Source organism: Nannospalax galili, unplaced genomic scaffold (genome assembly GCF_000622305.1).
Source record: "Nannospalax galili isolate Female #2095 unplaced genomic scaffold, S.galili_v1.0 scaffold471, whole genome shotgun sequence".
Lineage (NCBI taxonomy): Eukaryota > Metazoa > Chordata > Mammalia > Rodentia > Spalacidae > Nannospalax > Nannospalax galili.
In genome coordinates this window covers 1,870,345-1,894,755 of record NW_008330333.1, presented here as the reverse complement: position 1 = coordinate 1,894,755, position 24,411 = coordinate 1,870,345, and the positions used below count along the sequence as shown (strand labels likewise).

Genomic DNA, 24,411 nt, shown 5'->3' with positions numbered 1-24,411 from the left:
TTAGCTATTGTGAAAAGAGCAGCAACAAACATGGATGTACAAGTGTCTCTGCAACAGGACAAGTTCTTTGGGTATATGCCAAGGAGTGGTATAACTGGGTCAAATGGTAGGTTCATTTGTAGTTTTCTAAGAGTTCTCCATACGGCCTTCCATAACATTTCTCTATTAGGCCGAAAGTAAGAGAATGAGGTCTAGGAATGTAGCTTAGAATAGTGCTTGCCTAGATGTACAAAAGCCCTGAGTTCAATGCCCAGCACCACATAAATCAACCCTATTGTTGAGTTTGTACTTATACAATGTTAATTCCATGACTAATGAGCTATGATAATGTTACTGACTTTTTTTTATTTTTAATTCATAAAAAATTTATATATATATATGAGTGTTTTGCCTGCATGTATGTAAATGCATGCATATCACACAATGCCTGCAGAGGCCAGAAGAGGGTATCAGATCACGTAGAACTGGAGTTATGGATGATTGTTAGCTGCCATGTGGGTGCTGGGAATTGAACCTGGGTCCTCTAGGAGAGCAGCCAGTGTTTTTAATCGCTGAGCCATCTCTCCAGCCCCCAGCATTCCTAACTTTTATCCAGTGTATATGGGGGAGGGACTTTTCTGGGCTCTTTGTGTTTAATATGTACTATTCTGACATATCATTTTTAAAAAGTGATAATGGTGTCACGCAAAGGATCAAGTATAAACATGGGAATAGTACTCTCTGCGTCTGTGGGGACAATCAGCATATACCTAAACTACTTCACAGAGAAAAGTAGTGCTTGATGAAGTCCAGTGTGAATAAAATTACATTGGGAGAACATTCTAGATGGCCGTAACACCAACACAGCATTATAGCCTGTGTAGGAGCTGACTGGACTTTAAGGTGCCTTTGACAGCAACTCTGGTGGGCTGTGACAAGCTCTGATTAGGCCCAATCTGTGGAGTTAGCACCAGGCATACCAAAGCTCTACCTTATGAGCATGTATCTCCCACAGATACTGACCGTATCCAGTGTATATCTCCTTGGTAGGCACACATCATTGTAATTGATGTCTTTATTGACAGATATCCTTTGGGAATTATGTATGGCACTAGCCTGTTAATGTTTGAAATGAAACCCGTACTGTCTGTTACTGTTTTGGACCTGTGTTGAGCTTCTGTTTAACTTTTCTTTGTATTCTATAATGATGAGTTATAATCATGAAATAGTCAGTTGTGCCAGGTGTAGTGGTGTACATCTTTGATTCAAAAGGGAGGCAGATGTAGGCTGATCTCTGTTAGATCAAGGCCAGCCTGGTCTACATAGCCAGTTTCAGGCAAGCTGGAGATTACAGGGATACCCTGTCTCAAACAAACAAAACATAAAGACAAATCTGGGTCACCCAGATCTCTTGTATTAGAATCTATATTTTTTAAAAATTTCTAGGTGTTTGGTATACACATTAAAATCTGGGGAATGGCTGCTTGGGATGCTTACAAGGGCCAGGCATCTGTATCAAAGCTGAAAAGAAGGATAAATGTGTTCATTGAGGAAGACCCTGGCTTTTCCACCTCTAGACTCCACAAAGACTTAGACTGTTGCTTCCGGGCTAATCCCAGACTTGGACTAAGCCATAGCATAATCCCCAGTGACTGTTTACAGTTAGCAGTGTAACCTGTAGCTCCAGTACCTCTGTTGCTTTGGCTCTTACTACTTGGTATGACTGTTTCTTCCATTTTTAGGTACTTTTTTAATTACTTGAAACAATTGTTAAATTGAGTCAAAGTCAACCTCAAAATTCATTCTCATGCAGTACCTCCTGGGCACTGACTGGCCAGGCCCTCAGCTCCACTTGAGAACCTGCAGTCTCCAGGTGCTTCTGACATGATTGTAGAGATTGGAGATAGGGAACTGGGGCCTGAATGCCAGTAGAAAGAGTCATGGATTCACTCTCTGGCTTAACTAGTTGTTAGTGGGTGATGAGTTCATCAGAATAGCTGCTCCTTGCCTTCCTGTGTCATTTGGTTTCTGAGGAAAGCCTTCTTTGAGGACTTGGCAGTGCTGGGACACTCAGCTCTTCCTGTTTGTTATTGTCCCCTACTTTTTCTGTAAAAATCTAAGGAATGAAAGTAACTGATTTGTCTTCCACTACCGTGACAAAGTTTGAAATTTAACTTGTGTCAGTTTTCATTGGAATGCCAAATTAAGCCAAGTTTTATTGAGTATGATCAGAAACTGAACTTTACTGGTTAATTGAATGTTTCAAGTTAGCATTATATACTTTATATAGAACATTTCTCAGAGCAGTCTTTGTACTTACCGGGGAAAGACCATCTTGCCCCTATATAAAGAATGAGAAGCAAGCCTTGTAAAGAGCCCATAATAAACTTGACCTTTTGTTTCCTGAGCTATTGGCTCCTGCTTTAGCTCTAACAGAAAGAGAGTGGTAAGGTACAAGAGGGTCTTGGGAATGAGGCAAAGACAGGCCATATGTAGTGACTTCTTGCTTATAATCTCAGTACCCAGGAGGTTGAAGCAGGATTGTTGTGAACTTGAGGTCAGCCTGGGCTACACAGTGAGTTACAGGCCAGCCAGAGCTAGATACTAGCATGATTCTTTCTCTCCTTAACCCCTCTCCCGAAACAAAACAAAACAAACCCAAAGATGTATCTCAGTTCAGATACATTGTCTGGTAAGCCAGAGGGAATTCAACCGACCATATTGGGACTTCTCAAGGTATAATATGACATTGAAAGGACTGGTGACATGTGCATTAGCATTAAGCTTCAGAAAGGAAAAGTAGAAATGGCAAGAAGACCAAGTAGATAGTCCCTAGTAATGCATCCACTTGATTGCTAGAGAAGGCCTCATTCTCAGGGATGCAGGTAGATGAGCATTGTTGTCTTTAGTGCTCTGTTTAAGCTTATTCATCCCCAGGGTACTCAGAGGGGCAGCAGGGGGCAGATGGCTACAAGTCCCCTGGATTCTGTGTGACCTTTGACATGGTCCCATGTGGCAGTTGAAGGATAAGCTTTAACACTGATTCCTAACTTCCGGTATTGCCAGTTCTGTGTGGCATGCAGTAATTGAAGAGTAAACTGAGTCACTTGGATTCCTAACTTTCAGGGATGTCCAAGAAATATGAGATGATCAATATTTTTCTCTGATGCAGATCGTAAGCTATGGTTTGTTATGTGTTAGGTGGCTATACTTGTCCTAGTAGAGCCTAAACTCAGGGAGTACAGCAACTCTGCTCACCACACTTATCTGGGAGCCTGGCCTAGTGCACTCCCGAGCCTGTGGTGAGTGGGTGGGCAGGTGAGCCAGTGAATACTGGGAATATAAATACCTAAAGATAAACAGACCCACTGGACCCAATGGGAATTAAGTGAAGGATCTAGAAAACTTTCATGGAACTCTGGTATTATCTTGAGTTTGCTAAACAGAGTTGATAATTTGATTTTATGTGACTCCTCTATCAATCACCCATTACCCTCACTGTAAATACCCGTCCCCTAGATATTAGTGCTTTTCATACAGTAGCGTTGTTTGGATCTTGTGTTTCAGTGTCAGTCTGTTTATTTATAGTTTCTTTTTTTTCTTCTTTTTTGTCTTTTTGAAACATGGTCTCCCTGTAGCCCCAGCTGGCCTCAATCTCAGAAAGATCTGCCTGCCTCTGCCTCCTGAATGCTGGAATTAAAGATCTTTCTTTTTCTTGCTTCTGAATTGTTAAATGTCAAGTTCCAAATACCTATTTGTGAAATACTTAGGAAACAAATGCTCTTAACATAAACAGAAAATAGAGCAACTATAACAACAACTTTCATGGGAGACTTTTTTGGTGAATTAGGCATTTGTTTACTCCGTAAATGTCCCTGAATTTAGGAATGGTATTGACCCTAGGGTGGGTATTTTGTCTAAAAAGATGGTATTTGGGGAAATGTGGATGAAGGAATATAGTAGGGCAAAGTAATTAAAGCACAGTTACTGCATTTCCACCCAGGAATGGAGGGCCATGTAGATACTGTTTCTCAAATTATTGACCATGGTTTACTATGTCTATCAAATAGGGTTTAGGTCTGTTCTTTCTTATGCCTAAGGTGACAGCAAAGTGGAAAGTATTGTCCTTGGCTGAGGTTGAGTACTTGAGCAGCATACATGAGAAGAAGGGAGGTGGGAGGAGGTCAGGGAGGAGGAGAAAGAATAAATATCCTAAAGGAGAAGCTTGTGATGTTGCCATTGTACAAGGAGGGAATATTATCTTACCTTTTTATTAATGTCATAGCTCTTTTTGTACTTTTAAAGATATACTTGATGATATCTAAATTCTTGTCAAGGTGTATCTTGGAAATTACATTTTATTTATAATAATGGGATGCTTGATGTGTTTAATTGTATCTAATGAGTGTTAATGAGTTTGAGATCTGAATATCCTTATCTGAAAAGTTACTATGGAATGGGTAATTACCAAGATTGTTTTTTGTTGTTGTTTGGTTGGTTGGGTTTTTTTGTTTTTACAGATTTCAGGTTTTTTTTGTGTTTTTTTTTTGTTTTGTTTTGTTTTTTGTTTTTTGTCTTTTTGAGACATAGTCTCCCTGTAGCCCCAGCTGGCCTGGAACTCACTAAGTAGACCAGGCTAGCTTTGAACTCACAGAGATCCGCCTGCCTCTGCCACCCAAGTGCTTGGGATTAAAGGTGTGCACCACCATGCCAGGCTCCAGATTTCAGGGTTTTTTTTTTTTTTTTTTTGTCTTTTTTGAGACAGTGTCTCCCTGTAGCCCCAGCTGTCCTGGAACTCACTGTGTAGACCAGGCTGGCCTCGAGCTCACAAAGCCAACCCAATATTCTCCCCCTCGAAAGCCACCCAATCCTCTATATTATTAAACTCAACAACTAACTCCACACTATCATCATTACCCAATCAAAACACCAATCACAACTCTATAACAACACCCACCACCAACGATCCGCCTGCCTCTGCCTTCCAAGTGTTGGGATTAAAGGTGTGCACCACCACGCCTGGCCAGATTTCAGTTTTTAAGTTGCTCTGATAAGCATTTCAGTTGTAAATTATACTTGTATAGATGTTGGATATAAGAATATTATTAAATATGAGTGTTTTGCTTGCATGTAAGTAAGTACATCTGTGTCGTGCATTGTCTGTGGAGGCTGGAAGAGGGTGTTAGGTCCCCTGGAACTGGAGTTAGGGACGACTGTTAGTCACCATGTGGGTGCCAGGATTTGAACCCCTGGTCCTCTGGAAGAGCAGCCACTGCTCTTAACTGCTGAGCTATCTCTTGAGCTATCTCCAGTCCTGAGGATCCTAAGGACTAATATTAGCATGACTCTAAAATTTGTAAAGTTAAAAAGAAGGGAATCCTTAAGAATAAATAATGTACAGAAAATATCTGCGATATAGGAAACTCACCAAATGAGATCATCAGAACGAATGGTGTGTGTGTGTGTGTGTGTGCGCACGCGCGCGCGCGTGTGCATGTGCGTGTGGTCTGACCAAGGAAATAATTGTTAAAAGGTCATCTCAGTTGGTTTGAAGTTCTTTGGAATGGAGTTCCTTATGTGGATACTGGTTTTTCTTTTAGTCTCCTGGGGTTAGCCAACTGGATGGGACAGCTGTTCTGTAAGTTGCTTGTGGGCCTGGGTCATAATAGCTGATGAGAGCTACATAAGGCACATCTAGGGTCCTGAACATCAGAGATGCTGAGGTGATACCTGGATAAATTTAAGCCCATATAAAATCTTGAAGCCTTGTTCCATTTGTTAATTTCAGCCAGCCAGCCACTCAGTCAAGTGTAGTATTTGTTCGGCTTTAGAGCCCAGAGTCTAGCATGGTACTGTCCTGGACAAGTATCTCATAAGAAAGGCTTGTTAATATGGTCATCATACAGCCGGGTGTGGTGGCACATGCTTTTAGTCCCAGCACTTGGGAGGCAGAGGCAGGCGGATCTCTGTGAGTTCAAGGCTACCCTGGTCTACATAGCAAGTTCCAGGTCAGCTAGGGCTACAGGGATACCCTGTCTGAAAAAGACCAAAAAAATAAAATGCTGTCATCATACAAGTGAATTTTGAGGAATGTCAGTTTTGTTATTTTGAAGATTAAATCATAGATTTATTAATATCAATTAGCCAACCAGGTTTCACCTCTGGTAGTCCCTTTTTACTTATATAGGTGAGCACTGAAAGATAGGTTGGAGCAGTGGGCAATAGGAAGGCACCTGTCTTCACCTTGGAGATAGCTTTGGACCCATACAAAATCATGTGCTTCGCCTTGCTAGACATTTCACACTCTGTAGAACTAACTTCTTAGGTTTCTCTAGATTTTAAAACATACTGATTTTTACTAAGTGATCTGTGATTTTTATGCTCTGTTGCTTTCAGAGATAGAAGGGTAGATTTTCTTTAGATTTTTATTCCTTAATTACTGCCAGACAGTAGAAAATTCACTGCTTTTTCCTTGATAGTTTTGTGTATGATTTATGACATACATGTTTGGTCTTTGAAAGATTTTATTTGCCTCATTACTTACAGATCATTTCTGGGTATCTCCCTTTTACTTACCTTTTTTGCTTGTCTGTCTTGTTTGTTGTTCTAGCCATCTTGGGGTCTCCAGCTAGTGGAATTCAAAACACAATTGGTTCTGTTGGTGCAGGACAACAGAATGCCACTTCTTTAAGTAACCCAAACCCCATAGACCCCAGTTCCATGCAGCGGGCCTATGCTGCTCTCGGACTTCCCTACATGAACCAGCCCCAGACGCAGCTACAGCCTCAGGTTCCTGGCCAGCAACCAGCACAGCCTCCAGCCCACCAGCAGATGAGGACTCTCAATCCCCTTGGTAGGTCAAGGAACACTCAAGAACTTTCTTCAAGTACAGTGAAAAGATGGCAACTCTTACTAGAATCCAAGACTGTTTTCAGTTTTTGTTTTTACTTCATATTCATTGATTTGAATTAACCACCTTCCAGGGAAACCTCAGGTGTGCTTTTATAGGGAAGATGGTACATGATTGTAAAAAGAACAGCATTTTCAAGTGAAGCAATGATTTGCTCTGCGCTGTGCCACTTTAATCTTGACAGTTTATAAAGAACACCCTCGTGGCTCAGAATGCAGAATCCCACTCATGTAGACTCTTAAGTACACCAGTCATTTAATAAGGATTTGGTAGGTTCTTGCCATATCTTGATCATGGTTCATCCACCCCTGGAAGTGGCCAGTCTGGAATAGGGCTAGTTAGCAACAGGTGTCACAGTAACTATTGTCACTGACTTCTGGGTGGGTCAGCATTTCCTCTTGTCACCCCAACCCATCATTTGTCAGCCTCAGACATAAGTTCACAATCACTACAATTTTTTTTCATTCCTCTCATATATATATAGTTTCATAAATGGTTTTTCTCTGTCCTTTTAATCTTGGACTCATCTAGTGTGAGGAGGGCTAGTGCTGTCCATGAAGTCATGGCTGGTGGCCCTATATTTCTCTTTCCAGTAGAACAAGTATTTGAGACTCAAAAGTACTCATGCTGGGCATGGTGGTTCATGCTTTTAATTCCACCAATTAGGAAGCAGAGGTAGATGAATCTCTCTAAGTTCCAGGTCAGCTAGAGCTACATAGTGAGACCCTGTCTCAAAAAACATCTCTTATTGAACATTCGTAGAAGCAATGAACTCATAGGAAAAAAACTAACATTGGTTAACACTGTACCCTGTCTCCACAATAATAATAATAAAAATAATAATAATAATAATAATAATAATAATAATAATAATAAAAACAACAAAGGGAGGGCACTCATTTAAAAAAATGACAGTTAAGGGCTAGGGATGTGGCTCAGTTGGAGAGCACTTGCCTAGCATATATGAAGCCTCAGGTTTGATCATCCAGTAATGCTAAGAGGGACACAGAAAGAGACAGAGACAGATCAGTTAAAATCATCTCTGTGTTGCTTTTTAGAAAACTGACTTAATATGATTATCAGTTAGTACTGACCAGGAACATGGGTTGAAACCCTAATGACCAAATTCTGTCTATTCCCCTCCTCTTGATGGCACAATTTAGGAGTTCTATTTAGCCTAGTTGCAACTTTTTTCTTTAATGTGAAGATTGTAAGCAAATTTACCGTCAATATTTTTGTCATAAACTTAATTTTTGTGCGTTTATTTTCTGACATGAAAAACAGACACAGCACATAGGTATGCTGTAGGTTAGGTCAACATAGTTGTTAGGGTTTGACGTTAATGAAACAGAAAAGTTGAAGGCTGCAAATGGGCAGTGATCATTTTCTCTGCAGCGCTAGAATACAGTTAGGACACCAGCTATCTAGCCAGGCTCCAGAACATACTTTATTTTGGTTACAATTGAATTTTTAAGCCGGTCACCACTACTGAAAAATACAGCTCCCACAGTTTCTGTCCTGTGTATTTATGTACCTCATATGATTTATTTATTTATGTAGTGACTTGCCCATTATAGGAGCTCCAAGTGTGTATTATAATCTAGGACTTGATTTCTTGTCTCTTTGTTTCTTTTGTCTTTAAAGGGAATAACCCAATGAACATTCCAGCAGGGGGAATAACAACAGATCAGCAGCCACCCAACTTGATTTCAGAATCAGCTCTTCCAACTTCCTTAGGGGCTACCAAGTAAGACCAAGGCTTCAAAGAGCTCCTATCTGAGGGACAAGTGGTCATGAGATTGGGTGGGGATTACACACAACTCTGGCCTGGCATGTGGTAGAGTGATCAGTTAATGAAGAGGTGGGGATAAATGTCATCCCTGCCTTTTTGTTTTTGTGTTGTGTTTTGAGACAGTCTCTTACTGTAGCTCCAGCTGGCCTGGAACTCGTTATGTAGACCAGCCTGGCCTTGATCTCACAGAGATCCACCTGCCTTTGCCTCCCAAGTACTGGAATTAAAGGCAAGCACCAACACCTACCTGACTTCTCCTTCCTTTTTAATAAAGATTTTTTTAAAAATTCCTAGTGTGGCAGTGTCAGCAGGGGCCAGAATCGGCCATTAGACCCCCTGGAACTAGGGTGACAGGCAGTTATGAGTCACCCTTTGTGGGAACTGCGAATCAAACTCTGGTTCTCTATAAGAGCAGCAAGCATTCTTAACTGCTGCAAAATCTTTCTTTTTAAAATTATAAACAGAACACAACAGATTAAACATAGCTCGAATTCTGCTGGATATATATTACTTGCTTATTTTCTTAATTTAAACTTGAAGTAGAGCCTTACTTAGATGGGAGTACATTTGATTCTCCTGAGTAGTTGGATGAAGTGTCCTTGTTCTCTCCTTAGTCCACTGATGAATGATGGCTCCAACTCTGGTAACATTGGAAGCCTCAGCACGATACCTACAGCAGCACCTCCTTCCAGCACTGGTGTTCGGAAAGGCTGGCATGAGCATGTCACTCAGGACCTGCGGAGCCATTTAGTCCATAAACTGTATGTAACTGCCACCAACCATGATTCATATTTTGTGGTTGAGGGCAGTGTTGCACTTTGAAATTTCATAGATGCATGATTTTGTTTTTCATCACCCCCTAGATGACAGCACAGAGCTTCAAAGGGTCAGTGCTTGTTTTAGAAGGCATCCCCAATGCTTAGAGACCTGGGTAGACCAAAATTCCCAGTGTCTGGTCTGCATTGGGTGGAGGTATCAAGAGCAGAGAGACATGACCTGAAACAGCACATCTTCTCTGCCTCTGAGCTCTAGATTTGTTCATTAGCTGTAACCTTCTTCACTGACTTGAGACTAATTGTAGAATTCCCTAAAATTGGGGCAGATTTGGGTCTGGTGAGTATAGATGGCAGGGCCATACAGTTATTTTACATATAAGAAATTAGTAGTTAATGTTTTCAAATTAGCTATCCTAAGTTAAAAAGTGAAGTTAATCAACTAGATTTTTTCCATATTTTGATCTGTTTATAATGAACAGTTTCAAAATTAGAAATTTGAAGTCACACTATTCTTAAAATGACATAACACATATTTGTGCTTGATGTGCAGATGAGAGTTAATATGTTTCCCATGTTCATGTACAAGCCAGAGAGATTTAGGGTTTCTCTGAGCAGCATATCACCCCCATAGGGAGCATTCAGTTCCTAGTTTTATAGTTCTCCTCTGACCACCTGGAAAGTAGATTGATATAATGTGTTATCCTTCCAGTGTCCAAGCCATCTTCCCAACCCCCGACCCCGCAGCTCTGAAAGATCGCCGCATGGAGAACCTAGTCGCCTATGCTAAGAAAGTGGAGGGGGACATGTATGAGTCTGCTAACAGCAGGGTAGGTTGCCATGCAACTGTCAAGCCTGTCCTGCTCCTGCAGTGGGGAAAACAGTATCTCTCTAGATAGTTATTCAGAAGTAGGAAGACCAGAAACTCCTCACTTTGGGGACCCTGACCAGAGGATGTCTCAGTAAGGAGATTCCTGCACAGCTCTTATTTATAGTACAGGAAAAAGAGGGTTGCAGAAAGTTGAAGTGTGTCCTTAGGATATCCTTTTCATAGTGCGTCTTCTTTCGAATTAATTTTATTTTATTTTTTTATTTTAATCTTAATTTTTTAAATTTTATTTATTTTTTTATTTTTTGGTCTTTTTGAGACAGAGTCTCCCTGTAGACCAGGCTGGCCTTGAACTCACAGGGATCCGCCTGCTTCTACCTCCCAAGTGCTGGGATTAAAGGCGTGTGCCACCACACCCGGCCACTTTATTTTATTTTTATGTGTATGATGAGTGTTATACCTGCATGTGTGTCAGTGCACCTGTGTCATGCAGTGCCCACAGAGGACAGAAGAGGGCGTCAGAGTCCCTAGATTTGGAGTTATGGATGGTTGTTAGCTGCTATGTGGGTGCTGGAATTGGAACCTGAGTCTTGTTGCAAGCACAGCCAGTGCTCTTAACCACTGAGCCATCTCCCCAGCCCCTTCTTGTATTACATTACTGCTCAGTAGTGCAAAAATTTGTTAATAGCATTTAGCACCTTCAATTTGATAAGCCCAGTAAAGTCATTAATCCAATAAAGTTGCAATTAAAGAGTGTGCTGGCATTTATAGGAATTCAGCAAAAATTGGTCCCTTGGTTTATCAGATGTGTTGAACCCTTACCAGTGCATCTAAGTTGTGCTTGGATATACTTTGTGATATAGCACCTGCTTAGCACACAAAAAGCCCTGAGTTTGATCCTCAGCACGAATGAATGAGTGAAAGAAGTTAAAAAAAAAAAAAAGTTCATTTGTTTGTTAGAATGTAATGAAATAAATTGTTCTTATATCTTTAATTCTTTAACATTGAATATTATTGCTTTTTAGGATGAATACTACCATTTATTAGCAGAGAAAATCTATAAAATACAAAAAGAACTCGAAGAAAAACGGAGGTCACGTTTACATAAGCAGGGCATCCTGGGTAACCAGCCAGCTTTACCAGCTCCTGGGGCTCAGCCCCCTGTGATCCCACCAAGCCAGTCTGTGAGACCGCCAAGTAAGGACTGCATTTCTTTCTACCAGCCTCTTAGTCTCTTTTCTTAGTTTTCCAGCCTTTGAGATGTATTTCTAGGAATATACAATTATGTTCTTCAAGAATCTGTACTTGTGGTATCTGTTTGTTTAGCAGTGGCCTGTGGGGGGATATTGAGCTTTCTTGATGGAAAGACTTCTTAAAGAGTATTCTGTCTAGTGAAAGTGCTTTTTGGACTCACTGAGTGTGTTTATTTTTCATGTTGTTGTTGCTGTTATAGATGGACCCCTGCCCCTGCCAGTGAATCGCATGCAGGTTTCTCAAGGTATTTAACTGTTGATTGTCAATCATGTTTTAGTTTAACTTTAAACAACAATATTTGTTTTTTGCCTTTTGTGTATCTTTGTAGCCCTTTTTCCTCTTTCTATTCCTTTCTGATGAAAATTCAGTCTGTTTTTAAAAAATTTGGGGATTATAAGAGGATTCTCTAAAGATACCAGAAATACTTAGACCTTTTTACTTTTTACTTTCCCTCCCGATCCAATGAATGGGGAAGATATTATTAGGAGATTGCATTAAAGAAACATTCTAGAAGAAGGAAGAAAGCCTTTCTGAATGCTCAGCTGGAGAGTATGTGAGCCAGTCCTGGGGTAGCAAGTATCTGTTGGGGGACTGAGGACTTATATTGCTGCTCTAAGCCCTGGGGGATTAAAGCTGGAGGATGGCTGTCAACCTCAGGAGGCTGTGTGCAGAGTCTCATGCCAGACTGGAGTAGTGGCAACTGTCTAAACCTTTAAAGACTCGTTCTTAAGTCAAGATTCTGTGGTTATTTGGGGTAGAATGGGGCTCAGGATTGGGGGATATTTGAAAACCTTTCAACTCTTGACACATGAAGACCTTAGACCAGTTAAGGCATTTCTCTGAGTTGTGAAATAAGTGCGAACATCCAAATTGTAAAGAAAGGCCTAGAGTATGCAGAGTAGCATGGGAGGGAAGGGCAAATGGCTTAAAGTTTTAACAGTGTTCCTGCATTCTAAAATAGACACATGTAAACTTGCCAGGAACTTGTTTGGATGCATTAGATTTGAGGGGTGTAAAAAAACAAATGGTTGAAAAATTGAGCCTTCAAAATGACTTGAGTGCTGTTAGGGATGACATGGACTTTGATCTAGATAGGGAGATGCTGCTTAGTTGGGTCTGACAAGATAGCTGGTTGGTCACAGATTATTAGAAGAGACGTTTTCTGGGTCAGCATTTACCAGCCTTCCTTGTTGGTACACATGGGTCCCTGTGAATATGGATTTCTTTCAGTGCTGTTTCTTAGTGCCTTCCCAAAATTCACAAAGAGGGGAGACTTGTATATTATAAGCTTCCTGGAAAGTCCTCTTGGACCTTTTGGAATTTGGCCATTCTTGAGGTTGGCAGTTAGGAATAGTTCATGAAAGTATTGCAAGAGATGAAGGTATTCTGGAAGATACAGGTATAGCAATGTTAGGCGACGCCTCCCAGAAACTTCCTCAAGATTCTTTTAGATTGCCTTGTTGGACAGAAGAATAAGTTTTAACTGCTGGGAATGGTGGTGCACGCCTTTAATCCTAGCACTCGGGAGGCAGAGGCAGGCAGATTTCTGTGAGTTCGAAGCCATCCTGGTCTACATAGTGAGTTTCAGGCCAGCTAGGGCTACAGAGAAACCCTGTCTCAAAAAGAGGGGTGGGGGAATAAATAACTTGAACTGGGCTTTATTTAAAGCCCACGGTTTGCAGTTTTATGGGAAGTTAGTAAGTTGGAGCTCCTGTGGAGGCTGGTGAAGCCTTTGTCCTTGGTGAAACTTTTCTGCAAACTACAGGAGGTTGAGGGCAAGAACTGCTGGCCCTTGGACACTTACTAAACACTGAAGATACTTGCAAAATTGAGATGGTGTTTTGTATCTTAGCACAGATCCTAACAATATCATCAACCCAACCAAGAAGCTTAGAAACCTGGAATAACGGGAACAACTGCTGTAGGGTCGTTAAGTGAGGGTGCACTCAAATGGTCTTAGGAAACCTCTCCTGTAAATGGGGTAACTGCATTTCTTCAAAGGCCTCCTTGTCTGCTTGTTGCTTCCATGCTTTGGGCACATCAGCTCTGCTTCATTCCGACCTGCCCTTAAGTCCTTGTCTTACCCTAGCTTCCCCAGTCTTCCCACTTCCAGCCCCATCAGATGTATGTCATTTTCCCAGATGTGGGAAGTCTGTTACCATCTTCTCTGATTAGTTGGTAGGTTCCTCAGTTGTCTGTGTTACCCATGTGTTCCATCTTAAGAGTTTACTTAGCATAATTCTGTTACTGTGAATGCTTTTTATTAATGAGCCATTTTAACTTTATAGGGTTGAATTCATTTAACCCAATGTCCTTGGGAAATGTCCAGTTACCACAAGCACCCATGGGACCACGTGCAGCCTCCCCCATGAACCACTCTGTTCAGATGAACAGCATGGCCTCAGTTCCAGGCGTAAGTGCTTCTCCTTGTAGTTCTTGTTGCAGCAGAATGTTCTCTGAGCAGGGAGCTTCCACTGCTACCTGAGAATTCTAGAGTACTTGTTCCTTTGAGTTTACGCTGTGCTTTATTTACTTCACCTCTCTTTAAAACACAAAACCCAAAACGAAAAACACCCATCTTTATTAGTACAGTGAGGATTATTTGTCTGTAACTTATTTTTAATAGAATAACAAGTCTATAGGACTTTGTGAGGAGGAAGACTACATTTTGATGGTGGAGTGGGCTGCTGACCTCACACGTGTGTAGCTATTCAGGTTTGTCATTGTTAACTCAAGCTTGCCCTCCTGAGGTGGCCTCCCACACACTTCAGAGAACTAATACAAGGCATGCTTGAACTCTAAATAACAACATGCTATTGATTGCCATTCAGAGGACAATTCAAAGTTGGCTCACTTGAGAGACTGCTTGAGAAGGCATGGAAAGTTTCTAGGAGCCGGGGAGTTATCTTAGTGAGTGCTTACTTCCAGGGCTATACTGGGTTTATTATAAGGCTTTGGATCTCCTTTGCACTGTTAATCTTGAAGACTCTGGCTTGCCATTTCTGCTCTGTAGTTCTCTTGATTCTTGTCTCCTAGATGGCCATTTCTCCTTCCCGGATGCCTCAGCCCCCGAACATGATGAGTACCCATGCCAACAACCTGATGGCCCAGGCACCCACTCAGAACCAGTTTCTGCCACAGAGCCAGTTCTCATCATCCAGTGGGGCAATGAGTGTAAATAGTGTGGGCATGGGGCAGCCAGCAGCCCAGACAGCCTTGTCACAGGTACATTCAGTGTGGTAACCCTGACCACCAATATTTATGTAGCCCCAGCTTCCTATGACAAGATTCTGCCTTGTTTTAGATATTTGACTTCAGATTTTTAAAAATTTCTGTTTTATGTGTATGGGTGTTTTGCCTGCATACATGTAAATGTACCCATGTCATGTAGTGCCAATGGAGGTCAGAAGAGGGATCCCCTGGAACTGGTGTTACGATGGTTGATAGCCAACATGTAGGTGCTGGGTATCGAACCTGGGTCCTCTGCAAGCATAGCCAGTGCTCTTAACCACTGAGCCATCAATCCAGCCCCTTATTTTATTTTATACACTTAATTTTCATGTGTAGTATCTCTTCATTGTTCCTCACTTTGTCCTATAATTTTTGATTGTTTTTAAATTCCCCTTGTTTTCTCTAGGCGAATGCCACACAAAAAGTAGAATGGATTGTGATTTTTTTTTTTGTTTGTTTGTTTATTTGGAGTTTGGCTTTAGGTTTTGATCTTTGGGTTTTTAGTTGCTAGCCTCAGATTCATAGTCCTCCTTTGTCAGCTATGTGCTGCAGTGACTGGCAGTAAGCCTTTTTTGTAAAAAGCCAACTAGTGCATATTTTCATTTTTCTGGGCTGTAGTCTTAATTATTTAGCTCTGCTCTTAAAGTATGCAAGTAGTTACAGACAACACAAAGTGTATGATTGTGGTTATTCCAGTAAAACTGTCTAGGTGTATTTGATGTACAGATCAACCTCTACTCTGGAACAGTGATGCTGATTAATTTTTTGAAAGTCCACAGTTCTCAGGTTTCTCCCCAGTTAAAAACCACTGTACTGAAATGTTGCAATGTCTAACCTCACTTTTTAAAACTATTCTTTCCATGGTCTAAGCTATGAGTAGATGTTATAGAGCACAGAGCTAATGAGCTTAATAAACAGATATGTGCTTATTGAAGCAATAGTATTAACCAGAAATTTTAGTTGTACAAATCAAAGTACAAATTAAAAACATTTGTGGGGTTAACTTTATTAGAGGAGATGAACTATAAATGTTCAGGGTATAAATTTTTACAAATGGAACATCCTCATGAAACCAGCAAAACTAAGAAACTGTGATTGATTTTCATAAATTTAATTCTTTAAGTATCTTATGTTTTCAATTAGGGGAGATAGTTTTAACATACTCTTTCCATTTCTTTTAGGGCCAGGTGCCTGGTGGTGCTCTTCCTAACCCTTTGAACATGCTGGCACCCCAGGCCAGCCAGCTGCCTTGCCCACAAGTGACACAGTCACCATTGCACCCTACTCCACCTCCTGCTTCCACAGCTGCTGGCATGCCCTCTCTCCAACACCCAACACCACCTGGGATGACACCTCCCCAGCCAGCAGCTCCCACGCAGCCATCCACTCCTGTATCATCTGGGCAGACTCCCACCCCAACTCCTGGCTCAGTGCCCAGTGCTGCCCAAACACAGAGCACCCCTACAGTCCAGGCAGCAGCTCAGGCCCAGGTGACCCCACAGCCTCAAACACCAGTGCAGCCCCCATCTGTGGCTACCCCGCAGTCATCACAACAGCAGCCAACGCCTGTGCACACCCAGCCTCCTGGCACACCGGTGAGCCTCTTTCAAGCCAAAACTCTTAAAGAATATCTTTCCCATAAGAATGTTCCGTCTGAAGTTTGCTACAGCATCTTGGTACAATACACAACATGTGTCTGTCTGCTGATGGAGCTACATTGAGTTGGTTTTCAGCTTTGGCTCTAAAGGCTTTGTGTGGTAGAATATGACTTAATGATTATACCCTGGTTAAAGGGGGTTTCAGAAATCAGTAATCATTGATACATCATAACACGTATAGAATTAGTGAACAGTATGTGCAACCTTTATTTTCTCTGTTATCTGTCCTACATTAATATCTTCTAAGTTTTAACAGTTTTTGTGCTTATATGTTTTGTGGGTTTAATAAGCATGACTCTGTGTCCTCCAACTTGCCTGATAGCCTTCTTTCGAACTAATGAAGACTTTCCTTATTCATAATGAAGCAACAAAGTCAAGCTTATACTTTCCGTGGCTCAAAGCAGCCCCATTTCTCTCAGAAAGTGTATGCTGCATTGTCCCAGGCTTCCTAGCCAGGTGCTATGCCAGGATCAGATTGCACCTATCCTGCTGTACCCAAGTTTTTGTTGAAATCTTAATAACATTTTCTTACACACACACACACACACACACACACACACACACACACACACCAGAATTATATGAACTTCATCCTTAGATGAATGGCAAAATCAATTGTAACAACATCCCCAAAGATGACGTTCTTTCTATTTCTCCATAAAGACACACACTTAGTCTGACTCTGTGTTTTTGTCTATTTATCTCTTGCTTTTACCTTTGTCTACCCTTTCCCATTCCTCAAACCTAGGACCTTATAAATAGTAAACAAGCACTCTACCACTGATCTGCATCCTCTGCTCTCTAAAGTTTCTTTGTAATATTTTGATGTCTTTTATTAATACTTCTGTATTCTTGAAATTTTAGAGTACTTTTAGTGGTTCTTTCTCTGAGTGTTTGCTTACTTTACTTCCATCACTGTTCTGCTGCTAACACAGTCTCTCGTTAGACATTCTGCTTCTGTAAAGGCCATTATTTCCCCTCCTCATAACTACTTAAGATGTTTATAGTTTGCGTTTCTCTGTTAAGGATGAACCGTATTAAAGGAAAATAATAGTAAAATAAGTTGGAAAACATAGAGAAAATAATTTTATGTCATAATTTAGAAAGCTCTGTTCTTTCAGCTCTGCATTCTTGATAAGGAATGAGTCATGTTTCTGACTGACAGTGACTTTCTCTAGAACTCCCTCCTGAGAACTTCTGTCCTTCAGTGCTCATAGTAGGTGCTTAGGTTGTACTGAGAAATACTGAGCAGAAGGCAGAGATTGGATGAGCCAAAATTGAAGGCCATTTATGTTGCCTGCTTTATAGAAGTGAATGGTTTTGATTTCTTTCAGCTTTCTCAGGCAGCAGCCAGCATTGATAACAGGGTCCCCACTCCCTCCTCTGTGGCCAGTGCTGAAACCAGCTCCCAGCAGCCAGGACCTGACATACCTGTGCTGGAAATGAAGGCAGAGGTCCAAACGGATGATGCTGAGCCTGATCCTGGTGAATCCAAGGGGGAACCTCGGTCTGAGGTATGTATGTGCTGTTCCTAGCCATCAGTACATGATTGTGTGTAGCAGCTTTACCTCCCATGTCTTCGGGACCTATCATGGTATATCTGGATTTTATTTGGATATTGTTTGAATATGGTTCACAAAGAGATTGGATATTCTTTCTGAATGTTTGAATTATCCAAAGCCTTTTTGTTGATGTTCTTTGTTCATTGCTAGTTCTGTAGAAGAGGTGGTAGGTGCATTTACCAGCTAACTTAGGGGAGAAGCTGAAAATCGGTGGACTATGAACTTAATCCCACCTGTGAATGTGCTTTTGTTTGTGCTTTTGTTTGTCAGGCAATGTCAAACAAAACTTTCGATTTCTTGAAAGATGAGCAGCTATGTCAGTAGTACATTTAGACTCCTTTGTGGCAGCTGTGTCCCACCGAGTAGGCGGCCCAGGGAACCCCTCTCCACTCCTTGTCGTCTCACATCACACTTTCCATCTCTGAGCTGGGGCTTTCTAGCCCTGTCCAGTTTTCCAAGACACTCTAAGCTAGAAATAGCTATATATTTTACTAAACATGTAAAATACTTTTGCATTGAAAAAAAATTAAATTAGAAGTATAGTGACATTGGTACTGTGTGATGTGGCTCAGTGAACAACAGATACTTTGTTCCTTTCTCTGGGAGAAAAAAGGAATGATAAATGTACCTCTGACAAGCCCATGCCAATTTTGAAGCCTTACAGTAAAGCTAAATTAGGATACAGGACTCTGAAATTCACCTGTCTTCTGTGGTTCCATTTTTCCTCAAGATGATGCAAGAGGATTTGCAAGGATCTTCCCAGGTTAAAGAAGAAACAGATACAGCAGAGCAGAAGTCAGAGCCAATGGAAGTGGAAGAAAAGAAACCCGAAGTAAAAGTGGAAGCTAAAGAAGAAGAAGAGAATAGTGCTAATGGCACAGCCTCTCAGTCAACATCCCCTTCACAGCCACGAAAAAAGAGTACGTCAGTTTTTCTGAAACCTAGGGATTGTGCTGTCCTTCCATACCAAAGATTGAAAGCTAAGGCAGGAAAATTATTACATGCCTTCTTATGTTCCTTGCCTGCTACAACAGTAGGCTAGAGAGATTCAGTGTGTAAGAGTGCTTACTGTGCAAGCATGAGGACCAGTGTTTAAATCTTAGCACACATGTAAAAAGCAGGATGTCATGTGCATCTGTAACCCCACCCAGCATTGTAGGAGACAGAGACAGGAACTTGGGGCTTGCTGGCCACCAGACTAGCTCTAGGTTCAGTGAGAGTCCCTGTTGTGAAGGAAATAAGGCAGAGAGTGACAGAGAAGGATATTTGATGTTTTCCTTTGGCCTTCATGAGTGTGTGCAGAGGCACATACTCCTGTACACTCACATATGTGACTAATACACAAATGGCAGTAATGGGATGTGGCTGAGGGAATAGCCCTATGCTGTCTTGTGATGGGTTAGGGAGGCAGAGTTGAAATGCCTCTGGATCCTTGCACAGGCTAAGGAGTATAGGCCCTACATGGCAAGGTATAAAGAACTAATGAAGGATTTGAATAGGAAAATAGTAAGATTGGGGGGAGCTGTAGTTTTAGGCAGATGATTGCTGTCAGCATATATACGTGTTCACTGGAGGTAGTAGGTTTCTAAGTACCAAGAATTGAGGCAAGAGAGTAACAGGTTGCATAGCTGCTGCAGCTTGGCAAGGGGATGGAATATGAAGATATTAAGAAGTCTTAGGTTCCAGATGTTTGTGGTTAGCCAGTGCAAGTGGAAATTGGGTGCAGTCCACTTGAGATGTGTCCACAGAAAGTAATAGAGGCCGGGCATGGTGGTGCATGCCTTTAATCCCAGCACAGGGGAGGCAGAGGCAGGTGAATCTCTGAGTTTGAGAACAGCCTGGTCTCTATAGCAAGTTCCAGGCCAGCTGGGGCTACAGGAAGACCCTGTCTCAGAAAGACCCCAAAAAAAGAAAGTAAGAGGGTTTTGAAAGACTGTCAGATGACCCTTTGCGATATGACCTGGAACTTGAAAATTCAGGCCCGTGGGTGGCATATTTAGGAGAGAATGTAGAGAATGTTAGTGACTGAGGCAGTAAAGTTCCACAGCTGGAAAAGACCCTGGCTTCCTTTATCTCTTATAGTTGAGGATACCTGAGCAATTGATTCTGTAGATTATCTGACATTGCTTATCCTGTTAGAAATTAAAGCTGGAGGGGCTGGAGAATTGGCTTGGCTGTTAAGAGTACTGATTGCTCTTGCAGAGGACCCGGGTTCAATTCCCAGTACCAACCTGGTGATTAACAACTGTCCTAACTCCAGTTCCAGAGGATCTGACACCCTCTTCTGACGTCTGAGGGCATTGCAGGACATGAGTGTACTTACACACATGCAGGCAATACACTCATACACATGAAATAAAAATAATACATATTTTTTAAAAAAAGAAATTAAAGCTGAGAATTAAATATTTAATTCATTTAAATTAGTAAATCTGCTAACAGTACCATTTAACCTCTCCCTCCCTCCCTTTTAAAAAAAATTCCCTGTGGATGGAACCTGGGACTTCGAACATGCTACTGAATGATATTCCTAGCCTCACTTAACACATTTTTACAAAAAATACTTCTTATAAACAAAAATAATAAGAAATGTGACATTATTTTGTAATTTCGCAATGTTTGAAGAGAGGAGACTGAGTGGGACACTCAGATCTTCTGCATTCTGTTGTTGTGATAATACTTTATAGGTGAACTATGTGAGGAGTATCCGTTCCCACCTAGATAAGCTGTTAGTGAAGAGAGGAGCGCATGTTTTCATGCCTCTTTCAGGTAATCCCTGATTCTCTGCTTTGATATTTCAAAACTCAACAAGCAGTGGCTCCCGAGGGTGACTTTTGATCTGCGGAACTTGAATTCTTAGCACTGGGTGGTCCATTCTCTGCTGTAATAAGACTATGGCACTTTCTTATTCTTTGAATGGATCCTTTATCCTTAGATGATGATGATGATATAGTGAGTTCCAGGACAGCTGGGGCTACAGGGAGACCCTGTCTCAAAAAGACCAAAACAAACAAAAAAATCACCATCAATTTCTTAAAACAAGTCTTAAAAGTTTTGAGAAATATCAGTTTCATGTGACAGATACAAGTTTTCAGGGCAGTTTTTAATGAAGGCCCAAATTTTATCATTGGCAATAAATACTATCACTTGTGCTTGATGTAACTAGCCCACTTGGTTAATTTTTGGAGAGAATTTTGCCACAGACAAGAATTGTGGCAAACCAGAGTTTTGATCTTCAGCCCTCAAGTTTTCTATGTTCATAGAGAAAAGCAGCTGTTTGTGCTCTTAGCCCCAGTGCTAATGCTGCTGCTGGCTCTAGGGTCTGTGTATCTACAAAATTGTACAGACTTTGCACTCCATTACAGAGTAATAGGTAGATGTCAGAAGTTTAAGCTTTAGAGCACTAATTTTACTACCTTATTCAGGATATGATCAAGTGACTGGCATTCTTTTCCCTGTGAGTACAGAGTGGCCACTAAGATTGGAGAACTTGTGTTGCATTTTCCACCTCTATGTGAATGTTGACATAGTGCATTTCTGTATTAGGGAAATAATTTTGATCTCACAGACCCCTAGCAAGGCCTAGGACAGTTCTAGAACTTCCTACAGTGGCAGATTTGTCATGTGTATTCTGTATTTTGGTGGCTCCCTGCCCATGGGACTCTTGTCTTCTTGAAATATGGCAGGGGTGACTGTTGAACTGAATTGTTTATTTTGTATAAAATATTTCATTGACATTTCAGTAGTCTTCCTGGTGTATGTGAACAACATGCCACCACTCTATTGTGTTGTGGTATACCTTTCTTACTGAATGAAGGTTTTGATGCTTGAAAAGTGGAATGGCTTTCTCTGTGCCATACCAGCTAGTAGTTGCAGAGGACTTGGTTCTGATACAGTTTAAAACTTTTCCTTCGGTCCCTGTGGAGTGTTACTGCATAGTTGTGGTAAAGACAGGAGTTTGAAAATACTTCTACTTCCTGGCCTGCATGGTGGCATACGCCTCCTGAGTACTGAGTATGCCTTCTCTGCCTCAGTGCTGGGACTAAAGGCGTGCACCACCATGACTGACTGAATTTCACTTAATTTTCATGTGTTATGAAATATGCTCTTCTTTTCCCAGTCATTACAAAAGGGGCTAGAGAGATGGCTCAGCGGTTAAGAGGACAGGCTGCTCTTGGAGGGGACTTGGGTTTGATTCCCAGCACCCACATGGTGACTAACAACCACCTGTAACTAGTTCCAGGAAATCTCAGTGCCCTCTTCTGACCTCTGCAGGCATTGCACAAGACAGGCACACTTACATACATGCAGGCAATAATACACTGATACACATAAAATAAAAATAATAAATATTAAAAAATACAAAAAGTAAAGGTCTTTTTGAGCTTGTTGCTCATAGAAAGGCAGCTAGCAAGATTAGGGTTTTTTGTTTTTTGTTTTTTTTAATCTTAAATTACCAACCCCTTATCTAGAGAAGTGAAAACAGTTTTGATTAAATTTATAAAGAATTATTCAAGGGGGCTGAAGAGATGACTCAGCAGTTAAGAGCACTGACTGCTCTTGCAGAGGACCTGGATTCAGTTCCCAGCACCCACATGGCAACTAACAACTGTCCATAACTCCAGTTCTAGGGGATCTAACACCCTCTTCAGGCCTCCACAGGCACTGCATGACACAGGTCTACCTACCTACATGCAGTCATAACAATACTACACGTTAAATTTAAAAAATAAGTAAAATATTTTTTAAAATTTATTCAAGTCTGGCATGGTGGTATACACCTGTAATCTCAGCCTGTCTGGTAGACAGAGATAGGTAGATCTCTGTAAGGTCAAGGCCAACGTGGTCTACATAGTGAGTTCTAGGCCAGCTGGGGCTCTGGGGAGACCCTGTCTCAAAAAAAAAAAAAAAATTATTCAAGGCCTAGGGAGATGACTCGGTGGTTAAAGCACTTGCACGAGCATGAGGGTTTGAGTTCAGAACCCATGTGAATTCCAGGTGTCTGTGGTGGCCCACCTGTAATTGCAGTGCTCAGGAGGCAAAGGAGATGGAGCATCCCCTGCAGCAAGCAAGCTGGCTAGACATACCTGCAAGCTCTGGATTCAATTGAGAGACTCTGCCTCAATGAATAAGGTCAAGAAATATCAGGAAAGACTTCTAGCATCAATCTCAGGGTACCACAAACACACACTCATGCACCAACCCCAAATGCCCCAGATGTAAACATACATATACTTATGATGCACACACAGCTTGAAAGAGGGAAAAAAATTATTCAAGAATACCAGATGTAGTTAGTTAGGCATGATGGTTCATGCCTATAATCCTAGCACTTGGGAGACCTAGACAGGTGGATAATGAGTTCCAGGCCAGCTTGGGCTACATGATCAATTCAAGACCAGTACAAATGGAACAAAAATAAAAAAGCAACACCAGGTGCTACTTCATGACTATAAAACAGAGTAGAAGAAAGCAGAAAGCAAGGATGTGCCTGTATTTCCAGGGCCGCCAAGGGTACATCTGCTTGCTTGAGTGAGCCTTTGTGTACTCAGTGCTGAACATGGGGAGTCTTACCTGCTCTACTAGACCCTGGGTGAATACCATAAGTGCTAGAGTAGCCAGATATCCTAGAAAAGGGGCATTGTCTGCCAAAGGTGCTCAGAATACCTGGTTGGTCCCTGGATCCGATGGGAATAAAGGAAAACTTGCTAATACTCTTTTCTTATCTAAAGTGATGATGGTAAGTTGACTATTTCTGTTAACCTTTAACCTTTCATATGAAAGAAATCAGGTAATGCTTTCTAGAATTTGACAAGTTAGATTCCCCAAATAGAAATTGTAACAGATTCTTATATAGGTATATGCTGCTACCCAACTTGAACTTTAAATGTTTATGGTATTTTAGTGTGGCTTTTAAACTATAATTTACTATAATCTATTGTAGGAAATATTTTCAAGATATAAAAAATCAAAAGAAAGCCAGGCGTGGTGGTGCATGCCTTTAATCCCAGCACTAGGGAGGCAGAGGCAGGCCCATCTCTTGTGAGTTCAAGGCCAGCCTGGTGTACATAGTGAGTTCCAACTGATGCTACTGATACGCCCTGTCTCACAAAGACCGAAAGAAAACAAAACATGTACACACAAGAAAGTTCGCATCATTTATAACCTCAGTCTGTGGAACTTTTTTTGACACATTTGCCTCTGTTCAGTTTTCTGTGTCAAAGAAAAGCCAGGTGGTGTGACATAGTAACTCAGCTGCCTCACACAGTGGGGAGTTTAGTAGGCATATGTTCCCATGCCATTCAGATTCACATGAGTTTTGTATGACTGTTCCATCTTGAAAGTATTTTGAAGGTATTTGGCAGACCATGCTTATTTTTTTGTTGGTGTTTTGCCCGACTTGTGTGACTTGAGACAGGGTCT

The 24,411-nt window shown here is 41.4% G+C and overlaps 1 protein-coding gene across 2 annotated transcripts in view; it reads left to right on the top strand.

Annotated features, from left to right (window-relative positions):
• Crebbp (CREB binding protein) overlaps positions 1–24,411 on the top strand; it is a 155,059-nt gene that overhangs the window by 102,243 nt on the left and 28,405 nt on the right. For both annotated transcript variants that reach the window (XM_008846197.1, XM_017801517.2), the window contains 11 exons: positions 6,590–6,832; positions 8,534–8,636; positions 9,296–9,442; positions 10,167–10,284; positions 11,309–11,480; positions 11,737–11,781; positions 13,826–13,950; positions 14,574–14,762; positions 15,950–16,363; positions 17,761–17,940; positions 18,719–18,908. In XM_008846197.1, coding sequence (XP_008844419.1) covers positions 6,590–6,832; positions 8,534–8,636; positions 9,296–9,442; positions 10,167–10,284; positions 11,309–11,480; positions 11,737–11,781; positions 13,826–13,950; positions 14,574–14,762; positions 15,950–16,363; positions 17,761–17,940; positions 18,719–18,908 — 1,926 coding nt within the window. The remainder of the gene's footprint in view (positions 1–6,589; positions 6,833–8,533; positions 8,637–9,295; positions 9,443–10,166; positions 10,285–11,308; positions 11,481–11,736; positions 11,782–13,825; positions 13,951–14,573; positions 14,763–15,949; positions 16,364–17,760; positions 17,941–18,718; positions 18,909–24,411) is intronic.